At 53.3% G+C, this 11811-nt stretch overlaps 6 protein-coding genes across 6 annotated transcripts; 3 read left to right on the forward strand and 3 right to left on the reverse strand.

Moving 5' to 3' along the window:
• Window positions 1–129: 129 nt before the first annotated feature.
• On the reverse strand, window positions 130–815 carry MYCFIDRAFT_76360 (uncharacterized protein; the record flags this gene model as incomplete). Its single annotated transcript, XM_007922259.1, has 2 exons — window positions 130–686; window positions 743–815. The coding sequence occupies 2 exons, from the start codon at window positions 813–815 to the stop codon at window positions 130–132; spliced, it is 630 nt and encodes a 209-aa protein (XP_007920450.1).
• A 210-nt stretch (window positions 816–1025) lies between these two features.
• Window positions 1026–2207, forward strand: MYCFIDRAFT_27054 (uncharacterized protein; the record flags this gene model as incomplete). Its single annotated transcript, XM_007921603.1, has 3 exons — window positions 1026–1139; window positions 1195–1326; window positions 1380–2207. 3 exons carry the CDS (start codon window positions 1026–1028, stop codon window positions 2205–2207), a joined length of 1074 nt encoding a protein of 357 aa, XP_007919794.1.
• An 81-nt stretch (window positions 2208–2288) lies between these two features.
• On the reverse strand, window positions 2289–5265 carry MYCFIDRAFT_213487 (uncharacterized protein). The gene has a single exon (XM_007923608.1). It carries the CDS (start codon window positions 5237–5239, stop codon window positions 2528–2530), a length of 2712 nt encoding a protein of 903 aa, XP_007921799.1. The 5' UTR covers window positions 5240–5265; the 3' UTR covers window positions 2289–2527.
• Window positions 5266–5803: 538 nt separating this feature from the next.
• On the reverse strand, window positions 5804–6469 carry MYCFIDRAFT_101600 (uncharacterized protein; the record flags this gene model as incomplete). The annotated part of the gene is made up of 1 exon (XM_007923609.1): window positions 5804–6469. A coding segment is annotated over one exon (666 nt), but the record flags the coding sequence as incomplete, so codon positions are not given.
• A 286-nt stretch (window positions 6470–6755) lies between these two features.
• On the forward strand, window positions 6756–8057 carry MYCFIDRAFT_125419 (uncharacterized protein; the record flags this gene model as incomplete). The annotated part of the gene is made up of 1 exon (XM_007923610.1): window positions 6756–8057. One exon carries the CDS (start codon window positions 6756–6758, stop codon window positions 8055–8057), a length of 1302 nt encoding a protein of 433 aa, XP_007921801.1.
• A 2923-nt stretch (window positions 8058–10980) lies between these two features.
• MYCFIDRAFT_26717 (uncharacterized protein) lies at window positions 10981–11172 on the forward strand (the record flags this gene model as incomplete). Its single annotated transcript, XM_007921580.1, has 1 exon — window positions 10981–11172. A coding segment is annotated over one exon (192 nt), but the record flags the coding sequence as incomplete, so codon positions are not given.
• Between the last annotated feature and the right edge of the window lie 639 nt (window positions 11173–11811).

Here is an 11811-nt window from a genome sequence, read left to right on the forward strand (position 1 = left end):
CAGCGCGATAGCCCACGAACCATGTCTGGCACCTAAATACGCCAAACTCCTCCTATTGCCATCCTTCTCATCCCCCATCTCGCGATCGAAACGCGCATAAGCCCTCGACACATTCGCAACCCGCAGCCCCTACATGAAATCATCATCATCAAACCCATCCTCATTACTCCTCATCTGATCTTCCGTATGCACATCATCATACATATGCTCCTTCTGCCACTTCAACTGCGCCCTCTCCTCCGCAACCTTCGCATCCTCCCTCTTCTTCTCCTGCGCAGCAATCCTCTCCTTCTTCCTCTCCTCGCGATCCCTCTCCTCCTTCTCCGCCTTCAAATCCGGATACTTCTCCACTTTCGTCTTATTCAAACGATTCACAATCGCATTCTCGCGCTTCTCCACATAGACTTTCTTGACGAGTTTCGGGTTGTGAAAACCTACTTGACCCGTCGCCATGTCGCCTGTTTTTTTGAGGTTGGACCATGGCGTGTAGATTATGGTGATGTTGTCTTTTTTGTTGCCGTCGATGCTGTTGGCTTTCGTGAGTTGGGCGCAGTCGGTGAGGAGGGAGGTGGGTAGGTTGTCCCAGGTTTGACCTGGTGTCATGCGGAGGTACACGTGCGCGGAGGAGAGGTTGTCGACGTGGAACCAGATGTCTTCGGGCCAGCCGTGCGCTATGAGATCCTCGTCTCTACAAGAGTTAGCACTTTTGGGAAGAGATGTGGGGGTGTGATTTGGTTCTTACTCTCGACTTTGTCTTTGCCCATGTAGATGTAGGCCGCTGGGCTGACCAAATTGCTGGTGAAGTAGTAGACCATCTTGACTATTTGGTTGGGCTTGATCGCTTTCGTCGGTGACAAGTAGTCGATAAAGTGCATCACATGCTTAGCCAGAAGGGCAGGGCTGGCGGGGAACGAACCCGAAACCGAAAGCGGCGATCCTCCTGGAGACTTGATGGTCTTGCATCTGGACAACTGCACATTCATGCATACTGATCTGAGCTCAATGCATATGAAGTACCAAAATTGATGGCTTTGGGACTTTTCTGGGCATCAGTCTGCCTGTGCGGATTGCTTTTCATCCTTGCCCTCGACATTATGGGTGTCTTCTCAAGAAAGAACCACTTCGATGTGGCAGACCGAGTAAGGGCACAATCTAAGAGAAGTCTTCGAGCCAGTTTACTGAGAAATTTGACAGACTGTCATCGTTACGGGCGGCTCCCAAGGCATGGGCAGGGGGCTGGCAAAGCTCTTGGCTGAAAAGGGTGCCAACGTCGTGATTGTTGCGCGCAACAAACAGAAACTTGATGAAGCTTTGCAGTACATTAAGGTGAGTATCATAGCTGCTCTGACGTGTGCATAAGATCTAATTCAAGTCTACAGGCGGCAGCAAAGGATGCGCAGAAACAACAATTCCTCTCCATCAGTGCCGATCTGACAAAAGCAGAGGAAAATGAACGAGTAATCCAAGAAGTGACTGTCTGGAACAATGGCAACCCACCTGAGGTGGTATGGGCCAATGCCGGAATGTCGCAACCTATGCTATTCGTCGAGACACCCGTGGACACCTTGAAGCAGCAAATGGAAGTCAATTACATGGCAGCAGCTTACCTCGCCCAATCAACGCTAAAAACATGGATCAAACCAAGTCCAAACAAGTCCAAACCACCACTTTCATCTGCAAATCCAAGACACTTCATCATGACATCCAGCACAGCCTGCTTCGTAGGAGTCGCAGGCTACGCACCATATTCCCCACCCAAAGCCGCCATGCGCTCTTTAGCAGACACATTGCGCTCTGAAGTCAACTTATACAACGGCGCACGACGCAAAGACCCCATCAACGGACCCGCAGCAGATATCAAAATCCACTGCGTATGCCCTGGAACCATCCTCTCACCTGGCCATGAGAATGAGCAGAAATCCAAGCACGAAGTCACCAAAATCCTCGAAGCCGGCGATCCGGCGCAGAGCGAGGATGAAGTTGCAAAAGCAGCTGTTAATGGTCTTGAAAGCGGTGGCTATCTGATCACGACACAGTATTTGGGTCATGCCATGAGAGTGAGCGCTTTGGCGGGCAGTCCAAGGAATAATTGGTTCGTGGATACTGTCTTCAGCTGGATCACTTCGATAGCTTGGTTGTTCATTGGGCCGGATCTAGAAGCCAAGGTGTACAATTATGGTAAAAAGCACGGCATCTCGCATCAGTGAACTTTGGGCACGCGAGCTGAGTCCTTAGCGTTGGTAGTCTCCTCGTGACTGCAAAGAAGGGACGATGGAAGAGCGCGTTTTGTTCAGCAGAGCCATCAATTCGTCATATTTGCATCAAACAGCGCCATCGCTAATATCAACCTAAGCCCCATCATCCATCGAAAAGCGCACACGCTTCCTGACAATGCTCCCAAAGTCATTCCTCCCGACCGCACATCTCTTCCTCAGCAGAGGTCGAAAATCCCACGCGAAACCTGCAAGATGTACTGTCAACGATTCGCTTCCCATATTATCATGTACAAAGAAAGCCTATGGGCTACTCAACCAGCACGTTGGCTCGTCAGGGACTCATGGTCGTGCAGAAACTTGTCTCCCGACACAATTTGCTGACTGAGAGCAGAGTTCAGCAGCCAATCCGGCGTAACAACACGAGCTTCCAGAGCCTGCTTCTTTGCTTCATTTCTGAAAGTCTTCCAGAGCTTGACTTCTGCATCGCTGGGGCCTGACACGAGGTAGACGCGATTCAATCCGGAGTCCTCGCCCTGATTTTGTGATTCTGCTCCAGCGTCGGAATCGTCTTCGAGTGGTTGGCGTTTGGGAAACTTCATGCCTGTTCGACCTCTGTATTCAAAAGCATTGCCACCGTTAAGCTTGATAATGTCTTTGTAGGTGTCGAATCCGCCTTTGACATCAGAAGTAACGTATATCGACCAGCCGCGGAAGAGCTTGCGATCATTGACCTCTGCGCGCTCGAGTGATTCAGTCAATTTGAATCCGAGTCGCTCTTCACCTTCGCGATCCTTCAGCATATGTGGATCCTCGATGAGTTTCTTCTTTGTTAATGCAGTGTCCAAGAAGGATGTATCGACCACGAGAGGTGCCCCGGCGAGTGCGCAAACGAATTTCTTGGTGCGTAACAGCTTTGGAGCAACCAGAATGTCCACATCTTTTGGATCTGTCGTGAGTTCCACACCAAGCTGCCGGAGTATGCTTTTGTCAGCATTCTCCTTGCGAGTATTTTCGACCCAACGATCGTCGCCAGTGACCATCATCTTGTACTTCACTTCAGGGAGCCTCGGCGAGGCTGCAGTCTTGGCCTTCTTCTGTTTGCTGCCGACTTGTTGTGTCTCCCCGTCGCTAAGATCAGGATCTAAAGCAGAAGCCTCGTACTCGTCGCTGGCTCGCTTCTTCGAAGTGCGATTGGCAGGAGCAGGAGATGACACAGAGTCATCTGCGTGACTGGCGCGTCTGCCGCCATATACAACGCCACCCTTCCGTTTGCTTTCCTTTTGATACAATGCGATATCTTCGGCTTGCGTGTGGAGACTGCTGAGAGCTTTCTGCTTTGACGCTCTGCCAGTGCTCGTGATCATAGGCGAGTTGTTCTCTCTGGGGAGTCGAGGCGTGGCGACCGATGCTGCATCGGACTTGCGTGGCCGGCCCCTCGACTTCTGGGTTGTCTTTGATGCTGGTTGCTGTTCAGCGTCCGCGTGCTCCTCGTCCTCTTGAGGCTCATCCTCTTCCTCAACCGGCGGCGGAACATCCACATCCATGGCATCGGAGACCGGCGCAGCACATTTCAGAGTGCTTGAGACTGGCACAGCTTCTCTCGAGGCCGGTTGCTCCTTAAGCTTGGGCTTCTGCGGCGACTTTGACTTGGCAAAGAAATGGCGTTCCACGCTCTTCATGTCAACACTCGTCTGGCCAGTGACTTCACCTAGATTCGTCCGCGCTGGGAAGTGGGTGTACTTGGGATTAGAAATGGACTGGATGACGCATTTTGCAAAGCTTTCCTCGAGCCAAAGGTGGTTGACAATTGAGATGTTCCACTCCTGAGCAGCCTCGCATTTCTCGCCATTCTTGTGAGCTGTAATAAGGTGGGTGTTGTCCTGTTTCATTGTCTTCGTGTACTCCGCGCCGCTGAATCTGATCAAGTTCTCAACGTAGGTACGTGCTTCCCCGGAGTAGTTTGACAGACTGATCTTCAAGTTCTGGAAGCCGGGAACTCCGCCTCTCGGGACGGGGTAGTGGAGCAGTTTCTGTAATGGGCTCGTGTACTTGTTGCGATTGATTACATGATACAGCCATGCCAGATTCGCGACCTCTTTGCCTGCTCGGGAAGCTTGGAGGTATGCTGGCCCATCGCGGAAGTAGCCTATGTAGATACCACAGAGGTCAACCTCGTTCGTGACGGTGCCGCCGCCTTGTTCGACCAGACCGACGAGTGTAGTGCGAAGATGGTCAGAGAGCTCAAGATCATCAGCAAGGTAGACCCGCTTGCCCATGAAGGCATTGAGCCACAATCGTGACTTGGCAGGACTTGGGGGAGGTGTGCTCCCGAATTGCTCTGCAGTGATGATAGAGCTCGCTCCGTGCAGCTGTGGCGTTGGCGACGGTCGTGGAGCAGAGAGATTAACCCTGCGCATGACCTCCGGATCTGGGAAGAGATATGGCTTCTCTCGAATCTTCTTGCCCAGCTTGACACAGGCGTCAAACCAGTGCGGCAAGACAAGCTTCACGTCGAGTCCTTTCTGCTCCACGACCTGGCATTTCTGGTGATTGAGAGTATTGGTGACGAGATGTGTGACGATTTTCGTGAGGCCGGAGCTGTGCACGCCACCAAGAGCAATGACACCCGCAGCAATGGCCTCCTTGTCGCCCTCAGGGAGGTCTCCGCAGGTCACGACGACATCTTGAAAGTACTGGCTCGGGTCCGGGCTGTGCTGGCGCGGCGATGTCTGCTTCTTCTTGTGCACCGACGTCAGCACCCAGCTGGGCTTGACGACGTAGATGCCGCGGTCGAGACATTGACTGTACTGTGGGAAGTCGACGTGGGTGGAGATGATGTGGGTGACGTGGTCGATGTCGTCGATCGACTGGTCGTGCTCGCGCAGTGGGACGTGTCGGCCGCCGCTGGTGGTGATGGCTGTGCTCAGCTCCTTGACCTGCCATTGTTCGAGCTCTTCGCTGGGAATCATGGAGAAGACGACATCTTCGAAGAGCAGATCGCTTGGCGCGTCGCCCTCGGCCATTTTCGTTTTGGCTAATGCGATATGCGTGTTGATACTTCTGCTGTGGATGCGAATGTTGTAAAGTGGCACGCGTTAGGCAGTCGCGTGTCTCAACAAGGTTTAGGCTGTTCTCGCCACTTCACGTGCGCGCACCAATCCATGAGATAATTAATTAATTATTCACTCATCACTTCTAGGTCTACGGTATAGAAATATTATAGAGCCGAGACACGGAGAAAGTGCTTATATATACGAGAGGCCTACGAGCTCCTCGTCGAATTGCTTTCTAGCTTCTATACAAGTGGCATCGGATGCGACGCAGCTGACTTTTGCTTGTAACCGCCTGCTACCTACTATCTCTTCGTTATATAGCGGACATCTAATAGCAAGGCTCGATATACTAAGGAGTCTACTATATCCTCTAGATAGCGACGGTTTATCTACCGTAGGCGACTAAAGGCCTACTATAGGCGAGCTTCTAGCAACTATACCCGGCCTCGATTTCTGGCTCATTTCATTTCGACAGATAGGGGCATCGAGAGCACGCTTCCCTCAACCCTCGACTTTCAAATCTTTCATAGCTTCCACTGCGTCCTCGCCATCATCTTCCTCATCTGCACCCTTGCCAGCCAATCCTTGCTCCCATAATTGCTTGCCCGTCAACTTCCTCTCCTCTGCCTTGCCTCCACGCTTCTTCTTCTCTTCTGCTTCAAGTTCTGCCTGTCGCCTCGCAGCTTGCTCTTCCATTTCTTTCTTGAAGCTGTCCCGCCATGCCAAGAAGGTTTCTCTTGTGACCTTCTGTCCTTCGAATTTTCTGTTCTCCTCTTCCTCTGCCTTGCGCGCCTCAGCCTCTTTTAGTGCCTCTATCGCCTTCTGTCGCTCCGTTATAAGAAGCTCCGCAGCATCTTTGAGTGTGCTGACCAGTGTGAAAACCATAGCCATTCCCATGCTTTCCTCGATGGTCGGCTCGAGGGCCTCTAGCAGTCTTGCTTTGTCTTCCTGGATATCAAGATGCGCCTGCTTAGGCGCATTGGGAGGTTGCGTGATGTCTAATATGGGAGCCACATCTGGATACGCTTCCGGGTAGCGGACGTTAAGAATAATTATAGGATCATCACTCTCTTCACTGGAGTCTTGTGATGCCTCGAGCTTGATTGTGATTCGATATTCCGTCTCTGATATGTCCTGTATTTCCTCCGGAAATATTGAGTCTAGCACCTCCCTCTCCTCTTGCTGCTCTTCGCGACCCATGCTGGGCAATCGTTCACACTTCACTCACGCGTGTCCTTGCAGCCGAAGTTCGCCGATGTTGTCACGGCCGACGATGCACTCTGTCCTGCGGAGTGCGCCGAGCTGGGCAGGTGCAAAATGGGCTGCAGTGCTGCAAGAACACAACTGAGCGGCAGTGACTCGCTCTCTGCTGTCGAACAAACACGACAGCTCTGGAACTTGGTTGCTGGGAGAGGGCTGCGAAGAGAGGCAAGCAGAGCCGAGTGTTATCGATAAGCTTTTTGGCTAGCGCATGGCTCAAAATTTCATGGCGCCGACAACATCCATTTCGTACTCGACGACTACCTCGGAAACATCTCAGCTGACGAGACCCGACTCCATGGCAAGGACGAAGAACAGGACGCGCACCAACGGAGTATCGGAAGGAAAGAGCAAAATGTCCGCCTCCAAGCAGAGCCCGGAACAATTATACGCGTCTGCATTGGACCTGGTTGAACAGTCTCAGCCAGAAGCAGCACTCAAGGTCGCAAAGCAGCTCTGGTCCCAGGTGCAGAATCGCGGAATCTCAGAAAAGCTTCCCGCCGTGAATCTGCTGGGTGAGATCAGCATCGAGTTGGGTGCGGTGGAATCGGCCCGCGATTACTTCGAGCAAGCTGTACAACTTGACCCCGAAGGCAAGGTGCCGGAGGCACTTGGTGGCGGCGCCGAAAAGTTCCTATGGCTTGCTCAACTCAACGACGAAGGTGGCAAGCAGAGTGTGGACTGGTTTGAGAAAGGAGCCAAAGCGTTGCAGTATGAAATCGCTGCACTAGAGGCAGGCCAGGTCTCTGGATTGAGCGAAGAAGAATTGCTTGTGATGCGCGTTGAGAAGAAGCGCAAGCTCGCCAATGCACTTTGCGGCATTGTGGAGGTCTACATGACTGATCTGTCCTGGGAAGACGATGCTGAGGCTCGATGCGAGAACTTGATCACAGAAGCAATGGCCGTCGAAGACGAGGCAAGTCCCGAGGTGCTGCAGACATTGGCGTCTGTGCGATTGTCACAGCAGCGGCACGAGGATGCCCAGTCAGCGCTTAAGCGCTCACTGGATATCTGGATAGACCTTGAACCCGAGGACCCCGCAGTACCCGACTTCGCGACCAAGGTGTCGCTGACGAGGCTGCTCATGGAGGCTAGGATGGAGAAGGAGGCAATGGAAGTCCTCCACCGGCTAGTTCAGGAGGATGACCAGAGTGTTGAGGCGTGGTACCTAGGAGGCTGGTGCCAGCATCTGATTGCTGAGGGTAACAAAGCCATCGCCGATTCGAACCAGGAGTCAGCTATGGATACTGGCGCTGGTGATACGTCGTCGGCGAATCAGTCACAGTTTGAACGCGCAATGAAGGGCAGTCGTAAGTGGCTCAAGACCGCTCTCAAGCTGTATGATCAGCTCGAGTACGAGGACGAGAGGCTGTTCGAACACGCCAAGGAGCTGGTTCAAGGTCTTGACATGGTATTGGGCCCAGCAAATGAACAAGCCGAGGGCGGAGATGAAGATGAATCTGAATGGGAAGGTATTGAAGACGGAGATGACACGGAGGATGGCGACCAGGAGATGGCTGACTCGTGAACGACTTCTCTCGTTGCATGAAATGGTGTGCCGTTCCTGCTAATAATCTGCGTGCAAGGTGCCTAAAGCATGTGTTGCGAGCACAAGACCCATCAGGACGCAGCCCTCTAACCAATTTCGGACGACAGCACGTTCTCACAGCAGTCTGGCGCGCTTGTGCCTATCTACTGCGAAGCCGAAAACTCAATATCGCCTCTCTGTCCGCATACTTTCGGAGAAACCGCTACGCACGAGAAGCACGCAATCATGCATCAACCTTGTGTTTGACAGCGGCGTAAAGCTCCTCGTGGCTCCTGAATCCAGCCAGTATCTGATGGTCACCATGGCCGCTTTCCTGGTATTCCAACTTTTGAAGCAGTCAGCTGAAGGCTATGATATATGGAGATGAGAGTTCAAGGCTACCAGACGTTGAGCTGTGGGGTCAGCCTCTGTTGCACAACCTGACGTTAGAAGAGGCGTGTGTCAGTGCAGCTGCCCGTGGAGACCAAAGCAGACGACTCATCGCTGTGGCTGCCACTGACTGCGCTCGAGACTTCCGATTAATGTCCGACAGGGTGTTGCAAAAGTTGGATGAAATTCGATGCTCGGTATCCAATCAATTCCTACATTTTGCACAAATCCAACTGGCAGTAACTGCAACCGGCTTCCGCAGCCATTTCCGTCGTCGATGAAGCGACGTGATACTATTTGGAACGAGCGCAAATCTGATACACGGCGGTACTACAGGGTTCGATGCATGAGTGCTAGCGTGCATTCCCGACAGCCGAACTTCCTTGCTCGCAGCACGCAGATGGTTGGTTCGCGCGCTAATGGTCCTCCTCCAGTTCAGCGCGGAGGCCCGACGCCCACCACCCACGCAGCAGAGCCGCATCACACTTTTTGGTAGGCCGGCGCCAGGATAGGTGTGAAGACGCAGGACAAGGTGCAAGTCTTGCCGTGATCAATAATCGTCAAGGTGAGCTGCAGGTACAGCTTTGGACGCTAGAGCACGCCGCCATCCTTCACATCTTGTCTGCACGATCACACTACCGGTGATGAGACAGTTCGACCGGCGGGTGAGTGGGCATCTAGCGATCGGGGAGAGCATGTGCAAGCTTCAAACGCCCAAGCGCCCAGGCGTTGGGTCGAACATGCAGGCATCCGTGCGGTGGGGCAGGGTCACGCTGCGTTCGCAGATGGTACGCAGGTACTTGGTATGAATGTCCGCATGCGGTTCTGTGTGTGAACGCGAGATAAGTTCTGCAAGGCCGCGATTGGAGTACCAGCAAGCGGTTTCAGAGGGGGTAGGGCTAGCGTGTGGATGCTGAGGAATGCAGCATCGACGTCTGTGTGTAACAAACACTCTGCGAATGCAGAGTCGTCTCATAGCAATCCAAGAGGCACGCTCGCAATCCCTGTGCATCAGGCTTCGCCGCCTAGATGACTACTGCACGTCAACGACCGGCTGTCAACTAGTGGGACCTCTGATCGCCAGGCACGCTGTGGCCTGCTCGCTGATGGACGCTATGATTGCAACTGCACAGAGCGAGCGTGCCAGCTTCTGGGGCTAGCTCAGTCTCACACGGGACCAAGTGGCGCGGTTCGCGGTCAGTCCAAGCTGTGCGAGCAGAGCAGATCTTTTGGGAAATTATGGATCCTTGGAGGCGCTTGACTGTTCTATCACCTTGAGCTCTGTGAGAAGCAGCACTGCCTATATCTCGCCGGCTTAGAGACGTAGCTATGCTCACAGCAAAGATCGTGCAAGTGCTCGATTTCCGAAAGCGGCCGACTGAGACTCTACGGGCCTGGGCTCAAGACAGCTACGGATGCGGTGTATGTCGTCCGTCTTCAGCGCAGGGAACGCTCGTCTGCGAGTTCAGTCAGGGAGGCAGTATTGCTACAAGTATCTTGAGCGTCTGCGTACACAAAGGATCTTGTGTGACTTCTTCCTGACTTCCTTTCTGTCTCTGCTTGCTCGTCAGCTTCTTTGGACACTTCCGAGACAAAGCCTACCGTCAAACAACGACACTCCCCAAAGCTCGCCATCAGCCTTGCGAGCATAGCAAAGGCCAACAAGGCAAGCGTGTGCGCGTGCCCACAGCAAAGAACAGCGATCCGACAGCCGAACTACGCAGACAAAGTGCATTAGCAGCGGATAGTCGCACAAGGTATTGCTTCCCTAGGCTTCCTGCGAGGTGTTCATGCATGCAGGCGTGCAAAACAAACCACTGGGAGCAACCATCGCAATGGAGGTCCATGCTTACAAGACATGCAGACGACTGTCGCCGATTATCTTGGAAGGCATTGGTCTTTTAGCCTCTCGGAAATTCTTCCTTCACAGGTCTCACGATCCGACCGCCACAACAAGCCGCAACAATGACTTCCACCACCCTTGTTCACCAAGGCCCGTCGCCAGAACACGATGACTACGGCCTTGGAGAAGTCGCGAAGCACAATGCTCAGGTCTCGACCGAACACTTCCCAGCATACCAAGAGGACTCCAAAGGTCTTGGAATCTACGTGAGTCTGCGCTCTTCGCTTTGATCAATTTAAACATGTGCTGACCGGACATCAGCAAGATGGATACAACGCGCTCTATTCGGAAGAGCAGTCTTACATTCACAATCCGCCAACACCCCGCTCCAATACAGCGAGCGAGGGCATTCGCACCAGGAGTGGTCGTTCAACCAGAGGCCGAACCGATTCTCCTTTCAGCACCGGCAAGTCAAGGACCCGTTCGCCAGCGCCTCGGTCCAAGAAGGAGAAGAAGAATAAGCTGGACAAGTCGAAGACACCAAAGCTCACCGCTCCACTCTCCGTCTTGACTAAGGATATGACTGTGCCTGTTCGCGACATCGAAGCCTGGGTCAACCGGCCGCGAGAAGAAAGACATAAAGAGGTGGAGAAGAAGAATGGTTACATCGCTCGACCGATGAACTCATTCATGCTGTATCGGTCAGCGTATGCCAATCGAACCAAACAATGGTGCTCGCAGAACAACCATCAGGTCGTGTCAGCCGTAGCTGGTGAGAGTTGGCCAATGGAGCCCGAAGAGGTTCGCAACCAGTTTGACGAGTGGGCCAAAACTGAACGCCAGCATCATCAGGAAGCTCACCCACAGTATAAGTTCTCTCCAAGCAAGGCGAACAACAAGCGCCGCCGAGATGAGATGAGCGAGGATGATGAGCCTAGTGACCTGGATGATCGCGACCCTGACGGCGAATACCGTGGTGGTCGCAATGTGCGACAAAGGAGAAACGATCGAGAGCCAGTGTACCTCCCAAGCAACGTCGGCTTTAGTTCCAATCCATACTACGACCACCACCTCAGCGGCTACGAGCAGTCTCAGTACCAGTGGGCCAATCCAGGACGTCCTCTGCCGTCAAACGTGGCCTTCGACCAATACGGCCAGACTTACGATCCACGGACAGGCCAGTATGTTCATGCCAGCGCTCAGTACCAGCAAAGCCCATACATGCAGGAAGCCCATATCGCGCCGCGTGTGCCGACTCCAGGTTCTCTCAATGGCCAGCAGTCGCTCGGAGGTTATGGTCTGCCCGGAGGACAGGTCTCCGAGGACCTTTTCTCCAGCTCTCGTACAAGCACGCCGATGCAGCACTACAACAGCTATGGTCAGCCAATCTACCCTCAATACCAGGCTCAGCATCAGCAAGCAACGTACTATCCAGTCCAGTCAGCCACTCCACAGCCAGGATCCCAGCAGTATGAGCATGCACAGTATCTTACTCAAACCCAAGAGGTCATCGATCCCGCT

The sequence above is a fragment of the Pseudocercospora fijiensis genome (assembly GCF_000340215.1).
Source record: "Pseudocercospora fijiensis CIRAD86 unplaced genomic scaffold MYCFIscaffold_1, whole genome shotgun sequence".
Lineage (NCBI taxonomy): Eukaryota > Fungi > Ascomycota > Dothideomycetes > Mycosphaerellales > Mycosphaerellaceae > Pseudocercospora > Pseudocercospora fijiensis.

Coding starts and splice junctions, on each gene's coding strand:
- MYCFIDRAFT_213487 (XM_007923608.1), bottom strand. CDS start 5,239: ATGGCCGAGGGCGACGCGCCAAGCGATCTGCTCTTCGAAGATGTCGTC.